Below are 24,707 nucleotides of genomic sequence, written 5' to 3'. Positions count from 1 at the left end.
CAACCACCAACAATTTGTATAACTGCTTCAGTCACATTACTTTGTCTCTGAGTTAAGTTCAGAAGTTCATAGGTTTAGAAGTTCAGTCTTCCTCTTTGAGTTAAGTTTAAAAGTTCAATGTCCCTTTAAATCATTTTAACTAAAAGAAATCTGTTATCTCTATTCCACTAGTTGTCCTTCAAGGAAGTCTGATTTGTTCTTTATGTAGTACTAACTAACCTTGCAGGAGGATACAATCAAAGAGCAACAAGATGGAAGGAGGGGTGGTTGCTAGTTCTGCATAACTTATGTCTGCCAATCATACTGTCCCCCGTATCTATGATGCTTCTGGCTTTGTAAACAATCATATTGTTTTCCCCATCTATGATGCTTCTGACTTTGCAACCAATCATACAGTTTCCCCCATCTATGACGCTGCCTTCTATATTTTTGGATGCTTCTACTGTAAAATGATCTGTCTGCTTTCACTTGAGGTCTTTTTGGTTTGCCGAGGAGCTTTTTACTACCCCTTTGAGGGTAAGTGCTAGCCTTACCAAAAAACTAAGCATGCCCAGAACTTTATGCCTCAAATTACCTTAACTCAATTGTGACAACTGGCAACCACAAAGGGATCAGGTGGAGGAGGCTAATCCTCGGAGCTCTGTCTTAGGAGAACTCCCTTCACAGTGCTATGGTGAAATTTTCACAGGGTGGAGCAGTGGTGTGGATTTCTCTGCAGAAGATTACACTAGAGACCTGACTCGCCCCTCAAACCCAAATCTTCTGAGCCAAGGTAAGGCCCCCACACTCTTGGGAGAGTTGCAGCTTCGCTTGTCTGTCTTACTGTTCTCCTCTCTCCTCCTCCATGCCCAGAGCACAGTTGATGCCCTTTAAGAAGGGGGTAGGGAAGCCTGGAAGCAGGGGATCCTCCCAGTTAAAAAAAGGGGGAAGTCATAAAGTACATTCCAGGCCATTCACTGCTGTTAGCAGAGGAAGAGTTTAATTCTTGGGCCTCCTGTTATAACTGGTGAGTAGGAACTGAGTGACACTTCCCATTCAAGAAGGGGTTAGAGGAGCTCAGATTCTTCTCAGTTGGAAAAGGGGATAATTAAACATAAAGCAAAATCAATTTAAGATAGTAAGAAGAGTCCCAAATTTGGCCTGAAAAGGGACTTCTGCTTGCGTACACTGATTTTTAAGTGTCAGTGTTGTGTCTATCTTGTCACATTGCTTTTGTAAGTCAAATTAGTTTTTTTTCTTGGGGCCTGGTCAGCTGAAAGAGAAAGTGAAAACTTTTTTCTTTAGAAACCAAGTCTTTCTCTGTCTTTTAACTCTGTGCCTGGTAAAAGGCAGACAAAAGACATAGATAAGAGAGAATCTTTGTTCCCACTTTGCAGAAATTTATGGCATCGTATAATAATTAGAGACTAAATTTGTGACTGAATATAATTTCTCTATACTATGAATTTCCAATATATGGTGTGAATGTTTTTATAAATGCTGAAATGTTTTAATGATTTTTGTAAATTTCTGTTGGCTTTGTTTTAAGGAAAAATGAGACTAGAACTGTGAAAGTTACACAGAAACAACCTTTAGACCTTTTATAACTCTATTCCTGGAAAGTGACAGAATCATTGTCTAATACAAGAGGGAAGGCGATTTCACTGGTTAGAGAAAAGAGTCAAACCAAAGCTAGTTTGAAAATAGTATAGTATAGATAAGCTTTTCTTTTGGCTTGAAAAGGAGGCAACATATAGGAACGATAGTTTGAAGGTATGACAGGATCAAAATGAAAGTTTCCGTTTTTCTAGAATGGGGGAGATTAGCTCCTGGCCAAGATGGCTGCCTGAATAAGGGAAGACAATCCAGCTGTGACATACCTACTTTAGCAAAAACCTAAAAATCTTACCACATGGAATGATGATAAAATAGCAAATGACTGCTTCCACTGCAGAAATGCAGCTAGAAGCTTATGGGTAACAGGTAAAGGGCTGCTCTCCTAGTGTAACCAGAGACAGGATAGAGATGTGTAGCCTGTAAAGCTCTGTATCCAGAGGTTGCAGGAGCAGAGACTACCAAACACGATGGTGGACACTGGGAGGTACCAGAAGTGGGGTGACCAGCGTGGTTTCAGCCACACTCTGACAGGGACCTCCCCAGGCCACGGGGCTCTGAGCTTCCTAGCACTCTGTCCTAAGATGCCATGGAAAGCCCTAAAGCACCCTGACCCTTAAAGATCCCAAGGGGATTTAACCCCAGGAGGTAGAGTTTAGCACAGGAACCCAGGTGATCCAGGTTGAGTAGAGCTAATTGCCCCAGGCAGAAGCACCATGGGAAGCTGAACCTGGCCTTGGCACAAATACTGAATTCAGGAAGTAAGCTGGAGACATCTATAAACTGAAGAAGGCACTGACCATTATAAAGAATTCTCGGAGATCCACAGATACCCTAAAATCCAACGTTCAAGGAGAGTTACTCCATAACAACTCCAAGCAGAAGCACAAAAGAAAAAAATGGATTTCCCATATGGACATGATTAGAAGAAATGAAACAAGAGCCAAAATACAAAAGCTATAGAGGAAAGAATTGGAAGAATAAATAATTTATAACAGACAGTGGTGAACTTTACCCAAGTGATAGGATCCTTCAAAATTAGAACGGAGCAAAGAAAAATCAATTACCATGAGACAGCAAGAAGTATTAGAATAATATCAAAAGGGTGAAAAAAGTAGGAGAAAATGTAAGGTTATCTGTTATCAAGAACAAATGACCTGGAAAACAGGTCAAGAAAAGACAGTTCCAAAAAAGGAGTTCAAGTGCCAAGGAATCATAGTCAAGATCATTCAAAACATAGCAGTTTCTGTTATAAACAAGAGATCTTGGAATACAATATTCCAAACAGCAAAAGAGATAAGCTTACAACCAAGAAAAACTTACCCTGCAAAGCAGAACATAACCCTTTAATGGAAGAGGAGTATGAAGCATTCCTGATGAAAAGCTAGAACTGAGTGGGGGCTATGAATGTGAACAAGAGAATCAAGAAAAACCCAGAAGGGTAAATTTGAGCAACTGGAAAGGGCTGTATGAGAATGGCAATGTTAACATTCTAACAGAAAAACATGTGTCTCTTTAAAAAATCTTAGTCTTTAAAGGGTATTGAGTTAACCAGGCAAAAAAGGAGGACTTGCGGGTAAACTGGTTCAGTTCTGAAGGCAGGGGGAAAAGAGAAGGTATGAAAGGAATGCATTAATGTAGAAAGGAGGAAGAAGGGGATGGAACTTGCTATTTCTCAAAATTGGAGTGAGTAAGAAGGGTAAATAAGGGCGGAGCCAAGATGGTGGAGTGAAAGCAGTGACTTGCTTGAGCTCTCCCCCAAACCCCTCCAAATACTCATAAAAAATGGCTCTACACAAATTCTGAAACAGAAGAACCCACAAAAAGACAGAGGGAAACAAATTTCCAGCCCAAGACAACCTGGATGATTGATCAGAAAGGTGTATCGCGCCGGGCTGGGAGTGCAGCGCAGCACAGCATGGGTGCGCAGGCCGCAGCAAACCTGGAGCAGGCCTCAGAGGACTGAATCACGGGCAGCTGTGGAGGTTTCCACAAATGCCAAAGACAACTTAGAAGGTCAGTGGGAAAAGTCTGTTTCTGTCGGTGGTCAGAGAGGAAGGCGGGGTTTCAGCTCCATTCCCCAAGAGTGGCTGGGGGGGGGGGCAGCTGCTTCCCGAGCTTCTGGCCCACAGACTGAGGGGGAATCCAGTGGCTGATCAGAGAGGGATTGCAGGGATCTCTTTGCCAGTGCTGAGGCAGGAATCTCTTGCTTTGCCCTGTGTGTGGATCTGGGTCACAGTTCTGGGCAGCGGTGCTGGGGTGAGGAGGAGCTGGTGGTGGAGCTTGTAGTGGCTGTGGAGAGGAACCCCTCCTCACAGTTACGGGACAGAAAGGAATACTTGTGGTCACAGGCCAGGAAAGGAGTAAACACCTCGCCCCTTATCATACCACCTTGGAAGAACTGAAAATTTACAGGTCCCTACAAGTATCTCTGAAAACAGCTATACAAACCCCTGAAACTTGGGACAGTACATCTCCACATTGGAAGCAGACTCTTACCTTAACAAAGAGTTTAAAACTCAAGTAATTGGCTGGGATCATGAGCAAGCAGCGCAAAAAGAGTCAGACTATATTATCTTACTTTGGTGAAAAGAAGATCAAAATATACAACCAGAAGAAGACAACAAAGTCAAAGCTCCTACATCCAAAGCCTCCAAGAAAAATATGAATCAGTCCCAGGCCTTGGAAGAGCTCAAAAGGGATTTTGAGAAGCAAGTAAGGGAAGTAGAGGAAAAACTGGGAAGAGAAATGAGAGTGATGCAAGAAAATCATGAAAAACAAGTCAACAGCTTGCTAAAGGAGACCCAAAAAATACTGAAGAAAATAACACCTTAAAAAAAGCCTAACCCAAATGGCAAAAGAGGTCCAAAAAAGCCAATGAGGAGAAAATGCCCTAAAAAGAAAAATTGGCCAAATGGAAAAGGAAGTCCAAAAGATTACTGAAGAAAATACTTCCTTAAAAATTAGAATAGAGCAATTGGAAGCTAGTGACTTTATGAGAAATCAAGACACTGTAAAACAAATCCAAAAGAATGAAAAATTAGAAAACAATGTGAAATATCTCATTGGAAAAACAACTGACCTGGAAAATAGATCCAGGAGAGAGAATTTAAAAATTATTGGACTATCTGAAAGCCATGATCAAAAAAAGAGCCTAGACATCATCTTTCAAGAAATTATCAAGGAAAACTGCCCTGATATAGTAGAACCAGAGGGCAAAATAGAAATTGAAAGAATCCAAGATCTCCTCCTGAAAGAGATCCCCAAAGGAAAACTCCTAGGAATATTGTAGCCAAATTCCAGAGTTCCCAGGTCAAGGAGAAAATATTACAAGCTGCCAGAAGGAAACAATTCAAGTACTGTGGAAACACAATCAGGATAACACAAGATTTAGCAGCTTCTACATTAAAGGACCAGGGCATGGAATATAATATTCGGAGGGCAAAGGAGATAGGATTACAACCAAGAATCACCTACCCAGCAAAACTGAGTATAATCCTTCAGGGGAAAAAATGGTCATTCAGTGAAATAGAGGACTTTCAAGCATTCTGATGAAAAGACCAGAGCTGAATAGAAAATTTGACTTTCAAATACAGGACTCAAGTGGAACATGAAGAGGTAAACAGGAAAGAGAAATCATAAGAGACTTATTAAGATTGAACTGTTTACATTCCTGCATGGAAAGATGATATTTATAACTCATGAGACCTTTGTCAGTATTAGGGTAGTTGAGGAAAAAAATATGTATGTATATATGATAGATAGATAGATATAGATAGATAGATAGATAGATAGATAGATAGATAGAGGGCACAGGGTGAGTTGAAGATTAAGGGGTCATATCTGGAGAATAAAATTAAGGGATGAAGGGAGATACTGGAAGAAGAAAGGGAGAGGTAGAATGGGGTAAATTATCTCACAAAAAAAACAGAAAAAAAGTCTCTACAGTGGAGGGGAAACAGGGGAAGGTGAGAGGGAATGAGGAATCTTATTCTCATAGGATTTGGCTTAAGGAGGGAATAACATACACATTCAATTGGGTATGGAAATCTGTCTTACCCTACAGGAAAATAGGGGGAGAAGGGGACAAGAGAGCAGGGGATGATAGAGAGGAGGGCAGATTGGGAAAGGGGTAATCAGAAGCAAATACTTCTGAGGAGGGACAGGGTCAAAAGAAAGAATAGAATAAATGGGAGGGCAGGATAGGATTAAGGGAAATAGAGTTAGTTTTTCACAACATGTCTACTATGGAAGTGTTTTGCATAACTGCACATGTAAACCTATATTGAGTTGCTTGCCTTTTCAATGAGGGTGGGTGAGGGAGGAAGGGAGAAAATTTGGAACTCAAAGTTTTAAAAACACATTTTAAAAAAAATGTTTTCACATGCAACTGGGAAATAAGAAATACAGGAAATGGGGTACAGAAGTCTATCCTGCCTACAGGAAAATAGAAGGGGAAGGGGATAAGAGAAGGGAGGGGAGAGATAGAAGAAGGCAGACAGGGGAAGGGTATTCAGAATGCATGCCATCTTGGGGTGGGGGGAGGGGTGAGAAATTTGGAACTCAAAAACTTGTGGAAGTGAATATTGAAAACTAAAAATAAATAAATTTATATTAGAAAGCAAAAAAAAAAAGAAGAGTAAATAAACATGAGGGAAAGAGAGGCAGAGGCAAGCATCAGACAAATCTCACTCTTATCTGAGACAGAAAAAGGGTAATTAAACACATACACACAAACATATACTCACAGTTTGGTGTAGAAATACACAAAACTCAACAGGGAAACAGGAAGGGGTAGGCAGAAGGAGAGAGTTCAGAGGGAGAATAATACCTGGGAGGGAAAATTACAAGCAAAATAAACTTCCTCATCTTGAAGAGGCAACTAAAGGGGAAAAAAAAGCAAATAACTAGAAACTAAGGGGGTGCCCATCAAATGGAGAATGGCTGAACAAATGACATGTAATGGAGTATTCCCACACTGTAGGAAATGAAGGAAATGTCAAAGAATCCTGAAAGTATGAAGTGATGCAGAAAGTATGAACTGAAGGGAGCAGAACCAGGAGAACAACTTATTCTAGGGCAATATTGTCAAGAAAATCAACTCTGAAAGACATAAGCACTCTGATCAAAGCCAAAACCTACTACTTCTCTAGAGGATTAATGATGAAATATGTTACCTACTTCCTGTTAGGTATCAAAAAAGATAAATTTTTGTACATGCCCTGTGTGAATTTGTCTTATTTGACTACACTTACTTGTTAAAGGTTTCCCCATAACCACTACCATTTTCACTTGGGAGATGAAGTAAGGTTATAGTTTTATCCTCCCAAAAGAAGACCATCAAAACATTTTAAAAATGCACAGGACAGAAGGAAACAGGCCAGTTTTAAAAGTCAACATGTTGAATTTATTACATAATTTTTTAAAAAGCAAGACGTATGAAACGAAAATTCAGTTTCATATGCAATCCTCTTTTTGTGTTCTGCTATATATGGAAATGCTTTTTTGGGAGTGTTTAAGTTCAGAAAGAGAAAACTTAAAACAAAAAAATAATGAGGGAGATGTGGGCGTAACTGTAAGCCGTAGGGAAGGAGTGGATGGGGGAAGAGACTTAAAGGAAGAGTGGATAAAAGAGATTGAAATTACAAAGAAAGAGTAAGATAATTGAAGGGGAAGCTCTCCTTGGGAATAAGGAAAGGATGGGATCAAGAGCACAGTAGAAGCTAGGAAGGAGAATGGCCACATTCTGAGAATGAATAAGAGGAGCTGGAGATGTTATTGAGGTGAGTTGAAATACAGAATTGGGGAGAACAGTTTCATTGTGGATGGCTTCATTTTTCAAGGAAAGTAGGGGGCAAGAACCTCTGCTGAGAAAGATAAGGTAGTAAGTGGCATAGATAGCTTGAGAAAAGAAGAAATAGTTTGGAACAGAATAAGAGAGTTAATCAGGGAGGAGAAAAGCACTGGAGTATAGTAGGGCTTAGGTGAGACCAGATAACAGCTGTAAGTGGACCCAGTTACCCAAAATCTAGCCTATCCTATAAATGCCAAATGTAATTAACTGAACAGTTCTACAATCATTCAATGAATTAGTCCAAAGTTTTTGGCAACAGAAGCTATAGATGTTTCAAAAAACCATTCATATCAATTAAGATAGGCATGGTGTTCAATCTACTAGCATGTCTTAAGAGGCTAGGAATTTGGCTTACCTGGGCATGGACCAAAGAATCATTAAAGAGAATGAACCAATTCACAGAGAATCTACCAGCATGTTGTAGAGACAATGCTCGATTACTGCTCTCACAAATTAGCCTACGTTCTGGCTTCCTCAAGGAATCCTGTGATTAAAATGAAAAATGCAAAACAAAATGCTTCAGGAAAATTTGAAAAAGATTTATAAGTAACCTATAAACATATTCCAAAAGACAAAACAAAAAAAAATGTGCTAATCAAATGTAAAATAACTGGTTAGATCTGAGAAGGATTTTAAGGTTTTCATAAAATTAGACATCAAAGAAAAACAAAAAATTCACCAAACAAAAAATGTATGAAATTAAATAGGCTGCCAAGAAAAAAGATATTGATAGAGACACAGAGCATCTTTTGTTATGAAATTTAGGCATCCAGGAAAAGGTGTCATTGTAGCATCATCATCATAAACAGTAGGGGGTGGGGTGAAGAAAATTACAGCAATAATTATGAAAATGCCTGCTGTTTGCAAGGTGTGACAGCAGGTGCTATACCGTCATTTTCCCAGGGAAGGTCTTCCAGAAGCCCAGTGTGTATTCTGCTTCCTTCCTTTTCCTGCCGAGATGGAGAGCAAGAGTTTCATAACAAGAGCTGGAATCCTGCAGTTTCTGGTACTCTGGAGATGTCTAAAGGTCAACAATTAAGAAAAAATAAATAAGAATGTGAACCAAGTCATCCACAAACCTAAGCCAACAGAGGCAAGTTGAATATGGAATTTACTTTAGGGAGACAATTCACACTAAGAACAGTGGTTTCCCAAAGAGGCAGTAGAACTTAAAGGGGTTGGCTGTGTTTTAGGTAGCAACTGTCAGAAATAATAAATTCTATTACAAAGCTATTAGTATGAAGTAGGGAATGATAACCTGAGGGGAAAAGGAGAAGGTGCTGACAGGTATTTGTCAGAAAGGAAAGCAGAGGAAAAAGGAAGAATCAGGAGATAACACTATAAGTAAGGAGAACATGAGGAGAGGAGCCCTGGGGTAAAAACAAAAAAGAGAAAGGGGTGTGTGTGTGTGTGGTGGGAGGAGGGTTGGCTGTCTCCACCTCATGTCATCTAGGTTTCTGAAATTTGACCAAATAAACCTTTAGAGAAACAAGTTTGTGAATCTCACGTTATCCAAGGTAGTAATGAATTTTAAAACTAAATGTTTTGGTTTAAGCAAAGAGAGTAATTAGGACAATTTAGAGGAAATAACTTCAAATAGGTGATATTAAATGAAAAGTCAGAAGCTTGTAAACAGATTTTAAAAGACAACTGTTTTCAGAAGCAAGCCAATTTAAGCTAAATGAATGGACATACTATACAGGAAAGGGTTTCCATTAAATTGAATGTCAAAATTACAACTGAGGCTGTCCAGGATACTATTTCTTACTGAATGTCAGGAGTTTGGGCAGCTCAGCCATTATTAATTGATTAGAATTTCAAAGCTGAGTTAACAGGGGATGCAACTGGGCACATCTCAGTATCATAGCACTTGATGACAACTGATTTTGAGGGGATAAAAAAGCAAAGGTCCTAAAGAAAGAATGGTTATAGGGTCATTCTAGGGGAGTTAGACATTCTTGAAGTGGGGTACAGATCCCAAGCCCTTAGCAGATCCAAAGCCCTAATGTAACACTGAAGTCATGGCTTCTCCAGACTAGCACCAAACCACTTAGAACAAGTCAGTCTCTTGACTCTGCTGATTTTTATAATGATGAAAGCTGACCTAGTTGAGATTCCTCAGTACCTCTCCAGATAAAGTGTTGAGGTGAAGTTTCAACATGCACCTAGGCTACATTGTAACTTGTAGCCTAGATAGAGGCCTGCTGGGATGTGCCAAAATGACACCTGCCAGGCCTTTCCAGAGTAGAATGGGGTAAAGGATAGTATATGCTTTAATTAGGTCTGAACTACAAACACATTTGCATAAAATGATGACAATTAGCACTAAGGTGGGAGACACTATGAAAAGAAATCTGCAAAATTACCAAGAATTATTTATGTCATTACTAGGCTACATTTAGTCATGTAAAAATCAGTATCAACTTAGTCTAATTAGTGGCCTTGTGCAAGCAGAGTACAAATATGGAAAAGGAACTAGGCCTCCAAGTCTTCAGGCACATCAAAGGAAAGAGAGCTTACCACTTCAAAACAAGTAGCAAGCTTTAGCAAAACCCGAGCATAATTATGGAGACGTCTGATTGGCAAGAAAAATAAAGTGTTCAGCACTTCCATCAATTGGACGTTTTCATCATTCACCTCTGATAAATCTTGTAATAACTCTTGGTTTTTATTTAAGAAGTCACTAAAGAGACAGAGAAAGATTTATTTATTCAACAAATATTTGAATGCCTACCCAGTGCAAACTGTTGGTACAAGACAAATATCTCTTTTCCTTTTTTTTCCCACCATGAAATATATATAATGTGACACATTGAGGCTGTGGAAGAAAGATAAAAGCCACAACCCTTGGTACCATTAAAAGGGTTTTGTTCAAAGAAATTTAGTTGGTAGTAATGATTAAAAATGTTTTAAATTCAGAACTTGTTTGTAGACTTCTGAACTGACAAACTACAGGAAATTAATCTCTTAAGAAGTAATTAAATAGCTCTAATTTTATTTTAATAGGTTTTTTTTTGTTTGCTTTGTAAGCTGTCTGGATAAACTATACAAAACTAGACAGAATCAGAACAATGAATTTCAGTACTACTTGTAAAAATAAAAAATAATATATTATACTTTTTAGCAAAATACTAACTAAAAGAAAATTGGAATATTCTAAGTAGATTCTTAAGAAACATTTTAGTTTGGTAACCCATACATATGAACAGACTTGAAAAAAAAATTCCTGAATTCATTCTTCTGGTAAATCTTAGTCTGCCTCAGAAATAAGTAGAAAAAATACAATTTACTGAAGAAAAGACTGTATTAAAATTTTTATTTTTTATGATTTTCTCTATGCCTTTTTTGATTATAAAATACCTCCCTAGCTGTACCTCATTCTGTTTTCTTCCTTTTGTTTTATATTTAGATAAATTATCCATTTGGAACTCAAATATAACATATAATGCAAGGTCTAAAGCTATTTTTTGCCTACTTGCTTTTCAGTTTTTCTAACCGTACTTGAAGTCCTTTCCTCAGAATTTGTGTTCTTGGGTTTATCAAAGACAATTAATAGGGACAGAACAAGAGTGTAAGGGAACAAATATATTTGAATCAGGTAGTTCTGATAAAATTCTGACCCATGAGATATGTAGGTAACTGAAAAGCAAGAGGTAGGCACCAGAAGATACATGGTAAAAGCACGTAGGTTAACAGTCTTCAGAAGAAGATATACAACCATCAACAATCATGTGTAAAATGCTTCAAATACTAAGTGAGTGCAAACTGAAGTAACTCATCTTTCACCTCACACTCAACTAGAACATATTATCTGAAAAGAAAAGGACGTTCTAAGGCCTAGGTACACAGAGGTTCAACTTAGATTACAGGCACCATAATACCACAAATCACATGCAATATCAAAAAATGCCCAAAACCCTTTAAGATTTATTCATCCTTGAAATGTTCTATAATATTATATTTTCTTTGGGAGCAAACACAATACAAAGTTAATCTTTAGCCAGATGTTTAAGATTCAATATGCACTGACCCTAACAAGAGGAAAAAAAAAAAAGGCAATGTTCCAGTTGAGAAAAAAATAAAAGATTATGAATCACTACATATAATTTTGGTTTACTTGTCCACCTGAGTGACCAAGCAAGACAAATTTTCCTGAACACTAAAAATATAAAAGTAATTTCAAAAAGAAGCATTTCTGGTTTTTAAAATAAATACTGGAAGAGATTTATTTACTTACATAGCTGGCTTGGCAAGAAGCTGGAATCCTCCCATAACCACAAAATTTGTAATAGATGTGCAATACCTTTAACATAAAAAAATACACATCATTGTTAAGATCAGAATTTTAACAGGTCAGAAGACAGTTATTTCTCTTGGTGCTTCACCAATTAAAAGTTTTTAAAATGTTATAATGCTCACATTTGTGAGCAGTAGGGTATTTGTTAGTGGTAGGGTCAGTAGGCCATTCATTTGCTATTACAGAGTAAAGGCACGTCTGTTAACACTGAAAATTCAAACATATCTAAAAGTCGTATACCTAAGAGCTGGAGTTAATATGATAATGTAGTCACAATTACATACAAACATCACTACAGTGGTGAATAGGCAGTAGGATTAAAATATGAGAAACTGTAGCTTCTGAAATTAAGTTTTAATCTAAATATTCAGTGCTCTATTTTAATTTTCTTCATTAAAATTTCTTTGGAAAGGGATAATAATAATGAGATTCAAAAAACCTATTCTGAACTCTTATGAGCAAGATTAATTTATATGAACCTAGGAATTTATACATATAGAACTTATAAATTATTTTTTATCCATACAATCTGCTGCTCAAATGCTGATATATAAAATTAAAAAGCAAGGTGAGATACAAAATAATGATAATAACTAGCATTTATATAGTGCTTTAAGGTTTGTGAAAGATTTTGCAAGTATTATATCATTTTATTCTCACAACAACCCTGGGAAGAAGGTGCTATTATTATTTCCACTTTACAGAGGAAGAAACTGGAGAAGACAGAGGCTTAGCTCTTGTCTCCACACAACTAGTAAATGTCTCAGACTGGATCTGAACTCAGGCCCTCCTGATTCCAGGTCCAGTCCTCTAGCTACTGTGCCACCTCACTGTCTCTATAAAAATAATGAGGACTGTAAAAAAAACCATCAGAATTAGTAGAAGAAAAAATAAAACAACTAAATGAAACATAGAGAGAATAAAGAAAAAAAAATTTAACTCTTCTAGTACAAGTAGAACTTCTTACAGAAAGGTTAAAAAAACCCAACATAATTAGGATAAGTGTTCATATTGCTGAATGCGTCCAGAGAACATATTATAATCTTTTGAATTATAGTAGGGCTTCAGTGATTTTAAAATAGAATTTTCATGTCTATGATGGACTTAAAAAGAACATCAGCTAATGCATTTTCTATTTGGGGAGTTTCTCCTCAAGTAAAAACTGCTAATATCTTAATTTTAATTGTCAGTTTTGCTTAAAACAAACAAACAAAAACCATGTGGAAGGCATTATCTATTTGATTCTAAAAAAATTTTGAGGGACTACATAAAACCCCAAGTTCAGACTCTGAAAGGATATCTACTATCAATCTAGTAAAAAGATAAATGTGTTTAATTCCCATGTAAGATGTTGGTACAAATAAAGGAAAAGAAAAATTTCAAGTTAAAATTGCTAAATCCATTTGGAGGCATTTGGAAAATACGAAAAGAGTTAAATGTATCTGCATTCTTAAACTTCACTTGAGTAAAAAAAAAAAAGCAAAAACAAAAACAGAAGCACACACAAAGGAATATTGCCCAAGATACCAGAACAGCTCCACATTTATAGTCAGTATGTGGTTGCAAAATTGGTTTTCTTTCCAAATTTGAATATAATTCACCCAATGGAACAGAATCACTCCTTTTGAAACCAGATCCGTTTGCTAAGATTTATTATAATGTACACTGTATCTATATTCTTGATATCATTTATAATATCATGCTACAATATAAATTTTTTTTGAGGGGGGTACACTTACATAAGAACCAAAGTCTTCATTCTTTTTTAATCATCAAAAAAGTTTAGTCCTTATATCTCTCCCCTCTAAAGAAAACTAAATTTAGTACTGCAAAACAATAGGTAGCTTAACATTAAAATACTGCTTTGCAATTTATATTACCTTATGTCACTCTCCCTAATCTAGTCTCTTCTGATTAAGGAGCTGTTCTCCTTGGCAGAATAACCCTGCAGAGATTGAACATGACACGGGACGGGATACTTGCTCTGTATAACTATCCAAGAAGAGACTTGCATGCTTCAAGATGGCCAAACTCCTGGCTTCCTTACTCCCATGAAGGAAGCTGCTCAGTGAGGCTCCATGCTGACCAATCAGGTAACACAGCTTGCTGAATCTGCTTGCTACCTCTTGCAACAGCTGGACTGTGGCGGTAGTGCCCAAGTTTTCTGTAACAAAAAAACAACACAATCTACAGAGCTATATATAGAGAGTGCTTACCAAAAAAAAACCAACTGAGGGTCAAATATTTTTCATAACATTATAAATGTGTTCTCAAAAAAGCTTATTTAATGACTAGCAAGAATTACATTGGTAATTAGTGTATGAATCATTTTCAACAAATGGTTATAAATCATTCAAATTATATATTCATAAGTTAAATATGGATGGCCAAGCAATATTTATAAGTAAAAACAACGCAGAATGGGAAAAAAGAAGTAAATCAAGCCTTTAGTAAGTTTCCTATAAAAAATTATTTAAAGAGATTAGAACACTGAGGATATGAAGCATTGCCACTTACCTAAACCTAGGAGGGGCCTGAGAATCTGGGATTTAATGTCACTTAGTTTTGAGTAGAACCGTCTTTCTGTAGTAGCCAACTCGTGCAGACTGGCAATATACCCCATAATATTTTTGTCCACCAAAGCTAGGCAGCTGTCCTTCCCTGCTGTCACACTGCTTATGTACCCAAGCTGAAGCAAAAGAGAAGAACAAGATTACAGGCAGAATATAATTTGCTGATGGTAACAACTATTCAAACTGCCTTTTGTTTCTTTTTTGTCCAGACCTGTGATTTTAGTGGTATTAATAATTCCCTGTGAGGAAACTCTTTCCCTGCCTGCACTTGAAGACTTAGAAAACTGCAGGCATCACTTAAGAGGCTGAGTGTGTGTCAGAATCAGGTCTTCTGACCCTAGGCCAGTTCTCTCTATCCATTAAACCACACCACTGAGTCACATTAATCACAGGACCACCTCATGGACTGGACCTAGGAACAACATAAAAATAGATACAGTGAGATAATTTTGAGAGATATCTCAGGATCCTTTCTCTTGCATGGGAGTGAACTTGGAGAAAATATGTAAAGACACCCTTCTATGTATGGCAAAATATAAATGGACCAGAGTAATGGTTTACAGACTTTTTTGTTGTTGTTCAGGGTAAAGTCTTAGCCGTGAAGAATTACACCACACCTGAATGTTTAAGTTGACAACATTAAAGGGGAAGCAGGAAGGGATCCCTGAACATAGCTTCCCTTCAATAAGAGCATTTCTTTCTTGAAAAGAAATAAAACTATAACTCCTTCATACCTTAGTACTACTGATTACAGCAGTTACCCTGCCGTGATTACTAAGGAAAGGAGCAAAGGGAAATATATCATATTCTAAAAAGGACTGGAGTTTGAATCCTTGCTCTCTACTTAGTCACTGTGTGTCTTAAGTCACTTCACCACTCTGGGCCTCATTTCCTCATTTGTAAAATGAGGAATTTGGACTTTATCTCTAAGGTTCTTCCAGCTCTATCTACATCCCAGGATATTGTAGCCTATAAGATTGGTTTTCATAGTGAACCTAAAACTCAGCTATTAAGTTTTCTGGGATATCCGTTAGGTTAAGTAGATCAGCATCCTGATTTAGGGGTCAGAAACCTCTTTAGTCGTCAGTGCCATTGGTGGTTATTACACTATGGTTATAGATGGTACGAGATGGATGGTACAAGACAATTTACCTAGACTTCAGAAAAGTATCTAACAAAGTCTCTTAGGCTATCTTTGGGGGCAAGGTAGAGAGATGTAGGAGAAAAAGTATAGTTAGGTAGACTTGGAACTGGTTGAATAACCAGAAATGCAAAGAGTAGTCACTTAAGACTCACTGTCAACTAGGAAAAGTCCCTAGTGGAATATGACAGGAATCTGTCTTTGGTCCTGTTCAACACTGTTATCGATGACGAAGGCTTGGATAACGGCACAGACAGCATGCTCATCAAATCTGCAGATGACAAACCTGGGAGAGGATCCAAAAAGATCCTGACAGGTCAGAACAATGGGCTGCATCTAATAAGATTTAAATTTAATGGTAACAAATGTACATTCCCAAACTTGGGTTAAAAAACCCTCCCAAAGATATGAGAGGTGTGTCCAGACAATAATTCCTATGCAAAAGTTCTAGAGGTCATACTCTTTGACTCAGCTATAACACTACTAGGCATATCTTCCCAAAGAGATCAAAAACAGAAAGGAAAGTTCTCCTATATAAAAAATATTCATAGGAGTTACTCAGTTAATAAACATTTATTAAGTGCCTACTGTGTGCCAGGGTCTGTGCTAAGTGCTGGGGATACAAAGAAAGGCCAAAGACAGTCCCTGCCCTCAAGGAGCTTGCAATCTAATGGGGAGACAACAAGCAAATGTATAAACAAATTATATATAGAGTAAATAAGAAATAATGAAGAGAGCAAAGGCACTAGAATTATGAAAGGCTCCCTGCAGAAGACAGGCTATCCTTTGGAACCTGAAGGAAGCCAGCAGGCAGATATGAGTTGGGGGTGGGGTTGGAATTTCAGGTATGGGGAATGGACAGAGAAAGTAGATGAAGTGTTTTGTTCATAGAAGAGCAAGGAGGCCAACATCACTGTATCAAAGAGTAGGTGGCAAGGAGTAAGATGTAAGCAGACTGGAAGGTTAGGAAAAGGTTAGGTTATGAAGGGCTTTGAATACCAAACAGAGGATTTTGTATTTGATCTGGAGGTGATAGGGAGCCAGTGAAATTTATTGAGTGGGTGGCAGTGGTGGTGGTGGTAATGGTAGTGGCAAGGTTGGACCTATCTATGCTTTTGGAAAATCACTTTGGTGGCTGAAAACAGATGGATTAGAGACGGAGAGACTTGAGGCAGGCAGACCTACCAGCTATTGCAGTAGTTTAGGCATGAGAAGAAAAGGGGGCTGCAGAAATGAAACTGATAGATCTTGGTAACAGATTGGATATGGAGGGTGATCAATAATTAGAAGTTGAAGATGAAGCCTATGTTGGGAGCCCACGGGACTGGAATGATGGTGTTGCTCTTGATAGTAATGGAGAAGTAAGAGTTGGGGGGGGTCTTGGGGGAAAGATAAAAAGCTCAGTTTTGGATCTGTTGAGTTTAAGATGTTTTACTGGTCATCTGGTTTGCAATATCTGAAAGGCAGATGGAGATGTGAAACTGGAGGGCAGCAGAGGGTTTGGGGTAGGAAAGGTAGACTTCAGAATCACTAGTATAGATGTGGTAGTTAAATCCACTGGAGCCGATGCAGTATAGAGGGAGACAAGGAGAGGGCCCAGGACAAAACTCTGAGGGCCATTTACAATTAAAGGGCATGAGCTGGATGAGGATCCAGCAAAGGAGACAGAAGGAGCAGTCTAAAAGGGAAGAGGACATGTGCACGCCCAGAGTTCATCTAGGGCTCAGCCCCCTGCACAGGCTTCTCAAGATCTTCCAGAGCAGATTGTAGACACAATCCCTTGCTACTACAGCAACACAACGTTCTCCTAGAGTGGCTGAGAATGCAGACTCCCAAATAGGCCGACAGCACCACCTTGCCCAGAGCAGAATGGTGGAAGAAGAACTAAACAAAAAAATACACGGAGCTATTATGAGGCCAGGGATACCTAAGATACCAATTCAAAAGAGAATAACTTTAAAACAACTACAAGCAAAGCCTCAAAGAAAAATATAGTTTGCCCCAAAGACCAATTAGAATTCCTAAAAGAAATGATAGGGAAAAAAGTTTAACATTATATTATAATGAAATTATAGTAACAGAAGGAAGAACTGGAAAAGAAATAAATGCTATGGAGGACACTTGGAAAGTGAATAGTTTGGCACAAGACATAACAAGACCTCACCCAATTAACAGACTCTCTGAAAATGAGAATGAACCAAATACACTCCATGAGATAACAAGAAATATTAAAGTCAAAAAATTGAAAAAAATGAAAGAAAATGTAAAGTATTTATCATATACAAAAAACAACTGGCTTGGAAAACAAATCAAGTAAAGCCAACTTAAGAATCATTGAACTACCTGGAAGCTTGACCAAAAAAAGAGTTTGAACATCATAATTCAAGAAATCATGAAAGAAAACTACCCAGATATCTAAGAACCAGAGGGCAAAGTAAAAATACCAAGAACCCACCAGTCATCTCCTGAAGGAAACCCTAAGAAGAAAATTCCCAGGAATATCATGGCCAAAATCCAGAGCTTTCAAAGAAAAATACTGCAAACAGCCAGAAAGAAAGAGTTCAAATACCGAGGAACCACAGCAAGAATCACATAAAATTTAGCATCTACTACTATAAAGAAGTAAAGAGCATGAAATACGATATTTCAAAAGGCAAAAGATATAGGCTTCTGACCAAGAATAACTTACCAAGCAAAACTAAGTATAATCCTACAGGGGGAAAAAATGGATCTTTAATGAAAAAGAGAGCTCCCAAGTATTCCTGATGAAATGATCAGAGCTTAGCAGAAACTAAGAGGCAAACGTGACAGTAAAGAGAAACATAAAAAGGTAAATACAAGTGAGTAATTGAAAAAGACTTGATAAGGATGAAGTATTTGTAAGGGGGAGGGAGGGGGAAGAGATGATACAAATGTTGCCTAAGAACTAGCAGGGTACAATAGCGGGAATCAAATAAGATGGTTGGCCTGGGAGTATTTTTGTCATGTTACGATGATCTTAAAAGAAAAAAAGGAAAGTGTGTTGGAGGGAGGAGTTTACACCAGGGAAGAAAAGGAAAGGAATTCAGGGGGATTTATTTTCTCATATAATTGGGGGGGGCATAAAAGTCTATCAATTGAATCTCACTTTGAACTGATGTAAAGTGAGCAGAACCAGAATAATTTATGCTATAACAACACTGTACAAACAGTTTTTAAAGACTTAAGAATTAAGCCATTATTCTAGAGGACCAATGAGAAGGTGAAAAAGAAAGAGGATAGATGCTTGTTAATTTCTTAAAAATTATTTAAAAACAGATATTTATCCACGTACATGCTGTCTCCTCTTGCCAGACTGTAAGCTCCTCAAGGGCAGGGGCTGTTTCACTTTTGTCTTTGTATTCCTAATGGCTAGCACAGTGACTGGCACACAGTAGATACTTAACAAATTGATTAGTTTCTTTATTGCTCTAATTTAATTTTGAGGAGGAGATTGGTATTATGAGGGAAGAGGAACATGAAAAAATAGGCTGAGGGAGTATATTGCTTAGAGAAGAAATGGGGAAGTAAATAAATGTGAAACTAAATAGAAACAGACAATAAGTAAAAGAATAAGGGTGAGGGGAGAATAGGAACAGTGACAAAATGAGTTGGTATCAATGTTCCATTAAGTCTGTTATCAGAGCACCCCACAGCACCGCTGCTTAGGTGATCCTCCTCTAGACCAAAAATAAAAACTTCATACATTCTAATTCTAGTAGAGTATATCCTTCTCTGAGCGCTCCAAGGATACAATGAAAGATTTTTTCTTGATCACTGAAACTAACCTAGCATGAGGCTATTTCTAAAATATCAAGGCTTTATTCTCTGGCATGTAAGAAGTCAACTGGTGTAGTTAAAGGGGGTTGGGTTTATCAGACATGAAATTCAAACTTATTTCTCTTCTGGCTCCACTTATTCCACCTGTGTGACCATGAACAAGCCATTTAACCTTTGTAAACTTGTATTTTCCCACCTACAAAATGAGGATTGTGACTGTAGCACTTATCCATCAGTTTGGTTTTAACAAATGAGATAATACAGGTAAAACACTTTACGAACTATTAGATGCTGTATAAACATAAACTTTTATTATTATGATTAGGGGAAGTTAGATGGCACAGTAGATAGAGTGCCAGGCCTGGAATCAGGAAGACCTGAATTCAAATCCAGCCTCAGACACTTAACTACCTGTGTGACCCTGGACAAGTCACTTATTTGCCTCAGTTTCTTCATCTGTAAAACTGTCTGGAGCAGGAAATGGCAAACTACTTTGCCAACAAAACCCCAAAAAAGATCATGAAGAATTGGATTTGACTGAAACAACTGAACAACAATTATTATCATTATTGCTATTCTAAGATGTACTTACCTTACTACAGGATACTAGGAGCGTTGCAGTCTTAGTACAAGAACTAAGATTATCACTTTCTACAGATTCTTGCCGGCCACTGTAATACAATCCAGGCTGGAAATCATCTGTGTCCGCTAAAAAAAGGGAATAATCCTGCCCAGCAGCTATACTCCATATTCCATTTTCATTACATACCTACAATTAGAGAGGATTATTTTCAGTTTCAGATGAACATCATCTAGAACTTCTGTATGAGATCAAATCAGGAAACCACCTCTATGGCATACTGCTTCCAGCAATAGCACAAAAATACTCACTACTTTCAAAGAATGGAGATCTTTAATAATGCATTTGGCCAAACAAAGGACAAAAAAAATCCTTTAAATTGGGTTTGGGCTCCAAAAAGAAGGAACTTTTATCACAGTCTGAAGCACTAGAATTTGAGGAGTTTTAACATGGCTTCCCTATACTAGAAGACCTAGTCCTCTGCCTTTGTTACACAGAAAAGTACTTGCTGAACTCTGAGGACCCCTTTGTGCCAGGGCACACTGGTTCACCCTTTTCAGACCACACTGGACAGGATGTATAACACCAGATCAGGGAACAGAGTGCCTTTGATCTAGAAGGAATGGTCCTAACTCCCTTATGCTGCTTTTTGTCTTCATGTGCCCAGAGCTTAGTACTTTTGTAAATTTTAAATAAATGTTTGTTGATTATCTGAACTGACTCACTTGTGTTGAACCTCAGGAATAGTTCTTCTGGTCTGCCTGTGAACCATCATTTAGTCTGGCCTGGCTGTGCTGAATTATGGGATGAAGTTCTGCCTGTTGGTAAACTACTCTACATCTTGACTTTGGACTCAGCTCCATCCTCTGCAATCATGGTACTTGAATAACCTTCCCTACAGTGGCTGACCACCTGGCTATGATTTCTTGCCAGCACAGGACCTTAATATCTGCCAGATCCCTTGGAGTCTGGCTTTTATCACTGTATTTTTAGAACTGTCTTTTTCTGACTCAACCCAATTGTTACCACCTAATACCTAGCATGACTTTATTTCAATTTCTGGTTCCTGGAATCACTATGTGTTAATTTTATATGGAATGAAACAAAATGATGAAGGGCATTTTCTTATTTATAAAAGTTGATTCAATCTAATCCTCCTTCCCTCCTCCCAAAAAACCTTGTTCACAAACCAATTAAAATAACCTTGGGGCAGCTAGGTGGAGCAGTGGATAGAGCACTGGCCCTGAATTCAGAAGGACCTGAGTTCAAATCCAGCCTCAGACACATAACACTTACTAGCTGTGTGACCCTGGGCAAGTCACTTAACCCCACTGCCTAGCCAAAAAAACAAAAACTAAAACAAAAAAAAAACAAATAAAAAGAATACCTTAAGCTCCTTTCTATACCGGGTCCCTCCACACCACCCTCCCTATCTCTCTTCTTTGACCAAGATCAATTTGAACATTTCAATGTTATGTTTAAGATATCAAAGATCATGACAGTATACTTTATAAATATGGTAAAAAGGCTAATTATTTCTTTTTGTTTCAAGCCTAGTCACACCCAAAGAATTTATTATCTAATGGCTAGCTTTCTGGTCATGAGCCTGTTCAAACCTAGCTAAGCTGGTCCTCAGAAAAATATATAGTGAAAAATGTGTTCCCTCTAATGGTTTCCCTGTCACTGGAGATCTTTAAGTTTAGGCTAGATGGCTATTTGTAAGGTATGCTGTGATGAAGATTCACAATTCAGGTGGGAGTTAGACAAGAAAACCCCTCAAGGTCAGTTCTAATTCTAAAATTCTATGGTTCTAACTCTAAAATGTCAAATAAATGATTAAAAAAGAAATAGCATTTTTAAAAAATGGTTTGTTGAGGGGGAGGAACTACTGAATAGCTCTAATTTTCTACTTGCCCAAACAAATACGCCATAAGAAATACTTGTTAATTCTGAATTGTGACAGATTACAATTATAAACTGAGATAAATAATAGATTAATAGCTATTATAGAGTAAATACATTTAATAAATATATTTAAGATCAATTAAATATCTTCTAATACATTATTGTTCTCTAATTGCTTCATGTAAATATTATCTCATGAGTGAGAATTCAAAGCCCTTGAAAACAAAAACCATGGCATAGACTTCAGGTTAAGGATAAAGCAGATCAAATATTTGTGAAAATGAATTACAGGAATGATGGCAAAATTATTTCTAATCTGTAGTGACACTTGAATAATTTTTCAAAAATCAAGGTAACCATTCCCCCCCCCCAACTTTTCTGTCCTTTAAGGATTCTCAAAGGAACTAGAAGCTGATTGCACTTCAGAATGGTGCCATATATCCACTAAAACCCTTCATGCAACTAACTACAGTAAAAAAATCACTTCTCATCTTCAGAAAAAAGAAAAAGTCCCTAAGAACATAAGTATATGTATGATGTAAGGGCCAAATTTAAGTGGATTTTTAAAATATATAAATTCCTAGGAAGTTTGCAGTAAGTGGCAGGCTGTGGGATTTTACTTTGATGCAGCAAAACTCAGAGAAATACACAGTGGTTGGCACATAGCAGGCTCTTAATAAATGTTTCTTGACTGACAAAAAAAATTAAGTTTTTTATTTTCAGTTTAAGAAAAAAGATAAAGGAAATATGAAACAAAAAGACAGTAGCACAGGTTAAAGAAAGGCTGAAGACACAAATCATACTTAAAAAAAAAGCAACAGTAAATATGAAAAACTGACCAATTCTTTTATATGTACAGAAAAATGCGCAGTTCACATTCATAATACATAGTTTGGTGATCTATAATTATTAAATTAACAGACATTATCTACATACCACATATGGCTCAGGATTCTAGAAAAAAGTTATTTTTGTAAAAAAGCAGTCAAAAAATTCTCAAGATTGGTTTGATAATTCTGGAGAACAATCTGTGACTATGTCCAAATGACTATCAAACTGTGTACATACATCTTTTGACCCAGCAATACCACTACTAGGTCTGCATTCCAAAGAGATCAAAGAAAAATGGAAAAGGACCCAAAAATACAAAAACATTTATAGCAGCTTTTTTTGTGATTACAAAGGATTAGAATGCGAGGGGATACCAATCAACTGTGGAATGGCTGAACAAGTTATGGTACATGATTGTAATGGAATACTATTGTGCTAAAAGAAATGATGAAGGGGATAGTTTCAGAAAAACCTGGGAAGACGTATACGAACTGTTGCCACATGAAGTAAGCCGAAACAGAACATTGTACACAATAAAAGCAATATTGTAATGATGATCAACTATGAAAGACTTAGCTACTCTTGATTAATATAATGATCCACAACAAATCCAAAGGACTCATAAGAAAAATGCTATCCTCCACCAAAGAGAGAGAGAACTGATGAACTCTGAGCGCATACTGAAGCACATTTTATTTTTCTTGTTTTTTTTTCCTTCATGGAACATGACTAAGGTGGAAATGTTTTGCATGACTTCATAAGTATAATGGTTAGCATATTTCTTGCCTTCTCAATGAGTGGGAGGGAGAGAATTTGGAACTAAAAATAAAAAATTAAAAAGAAAAGAAATTGTCAAAGATATTAAAGTACCTTTGCAAGACGAGGAACTGTAGTTGGAGAATCTGAATGACCAAGTTGGCCAAAATTATTACTACCCCATGAGTAAACCTGTCAGAAAATCATAACAAAGTCAATAATTTGAAAAAAGGTTTAATACAACACATTTCATTTGTGGCAATAATTAACATGTACAAATAAGGCTACTTAGGCAGATTATACTGATATTTCCATTCTCAAGAACAGGGATTCCCAACTTATTTTTTGTCATGAACTCTTTTAGCAGTTTGATGAAGCCTAGGGACCCCTGAGAAGAATAATTATTTTTAATAATTGAAGGAAATGCTAAATTTCAGTTACAGGTTAGTGAAAATAAAGAGGTAATTTCTTTTCTCATTTAAGATAATGGACCTTCTGAAATATACCATGGGACTTTATGGGCATAGGTTATAAGCCCCCTACTTTAGGATATGAAATAACAGTTCATATTAATATGGTACTTTAAAGTTTATATAGCACTATTCTGATGCAATCATGTGAGGTAGTAGTGATTACAGTATTATTATTATTCACATTTTACAGGTGAAGAAACTGAGGATGAAAGGGATGAAATCTCATACACCAGAGTCATACTTTGGACCAAGGACTTCCAACAAAGTGTGGGGCTCTTCCTACTATGTCGTACCGCTTTACAGAAATATTATAAACATATCAAGTTTTTAAAATTAGGCAAGCAAAACAATGTTTGCATCTCAACTTTCCAAAATGAAAAAGAGTAAAGAAATAAAAGAAAGTTTGCCATAAAAGCTAAAAGAATGGAATGCATTAACCTGGGAAGGTAGAGAAGGTTGAAGACTAACTTGAAAGTCGCTAACATAAACATTTTACTATAAGAATGACAAGAACCATTTCTATGTTCACTAAAGGTAAAAGAAGAGGAGAGAATGGTAGAAGGAATTTAGGTTAAAGGTCTACAGGAATTATTTATTTAAAGTGTATTGAACTTATTTGTAGCGTACTAAAGAGGAAAATGGTCTGGTGGGACAATCTGAATAGTTTAAAGACTGAATTAAACAATTATTTTTCTAAATTTGGTCAGGTCTTTTTCTAAACACCGACTTAGGTATAGATATGGTTATCACTTTGACTCTATAACAAAGACTTTAGAAAATTCTTTTTAATTTCTTAATTAAGGGCTCCTTCCTTGCCTACTTCTCTAAACAAAAAATCTCAAATGACTAACATGAGCTCATAAATATTCCCAAACAAATGTGGGCATATAATCTTTCTCCTTCTTT

At 37.1% G+C, this 24,707-nt stretch overlaps 1 protein-coding gene and 1 long non-coding RNA gene across 5 annotated transcripts in view; one reads left to right on the top strand and one right to left on the bottom strand.

The window, feature by feature from the left end:
* Positions 1 to 24,707, bottom strand: part of ALS2 (alsin Rho guanine nucleotide exchange factor ALS2) — a 90,726-nt gene that overhangs the window by 24,557 nt on the left and 41,462 nt on the right. The window contains 8 exon segments of the mRNA XM_078147559.1: positions 7,803 to 7,931; positions 8,337 to 8,468; positions 9,968 to 10,130; positions 11,685 to 11,750; positions 13,728 to 13,908; positions 14,262 to 14,433; positions 19,849 to 20,025; positions 23,443 to 23,520. Coding sequence (XP_078003685.1) covers positions 7,803 to 7,931; positions 8,337 to 8,468; positions 9,968 to 10,130; positions 11,685 to 11,750; positions 13,728 to 13,908; positions 14,262 to 14,433; positions 19,849 to 20,025; positions 23,443 to 23,520 — 1,098 coding nt within the window.
* LOC144454839 (uncharacterized) lies at positions 298 to 24,498 on the top strand. Of its 4 annotated transcripts, none has more exons than XR_013483396.1 (4): positions 298 to 772; positions 13,649 to 13,837; positions 20,578 to 20,713; positions 23,992 to 24,498. It is a non-coding gene; the product is annotated as an uncharacterized LOC144454839 (long non-coding RNA). The 4 variants fall into 4 exon arrangements; XR_013483394.1 differs by lacking the exon at positions 23,992 to 24,498 and having other exon boundaries at positions 298 to 516; positions 689 to 772; positions 20,578 to 22,804; XR_013483395.1 differs by lacking the exon at positions 23,992 to 24,498 and having other exon boundaries at positions 13,664 to 13,837; positions 20,578 to 22,804.

This window comes from Phascolarctos cinereus, unplaced genomic scaffold (assembly GCF_003287225.1).
Source record: "Phascolarctos cinereus isolate Bilbo 61053 unplaced genomic scaffold, phaCin_HiC Scaffold_7;HRSCAF=346, whole genome shotgun sequence".
NCBI classification, from domain to species: Eukaryota; Metazoa; Chordata; class Mammalia; order Diprotodontia; family Phascolarctidae; genus Phascolarctos; species Phascolarctos cinereus.
The sequence above is the reverse complement of the archived record's forward strand: the minus strand, read 5'-3'. Positions and strand labels throughout refer to the sequence as shown.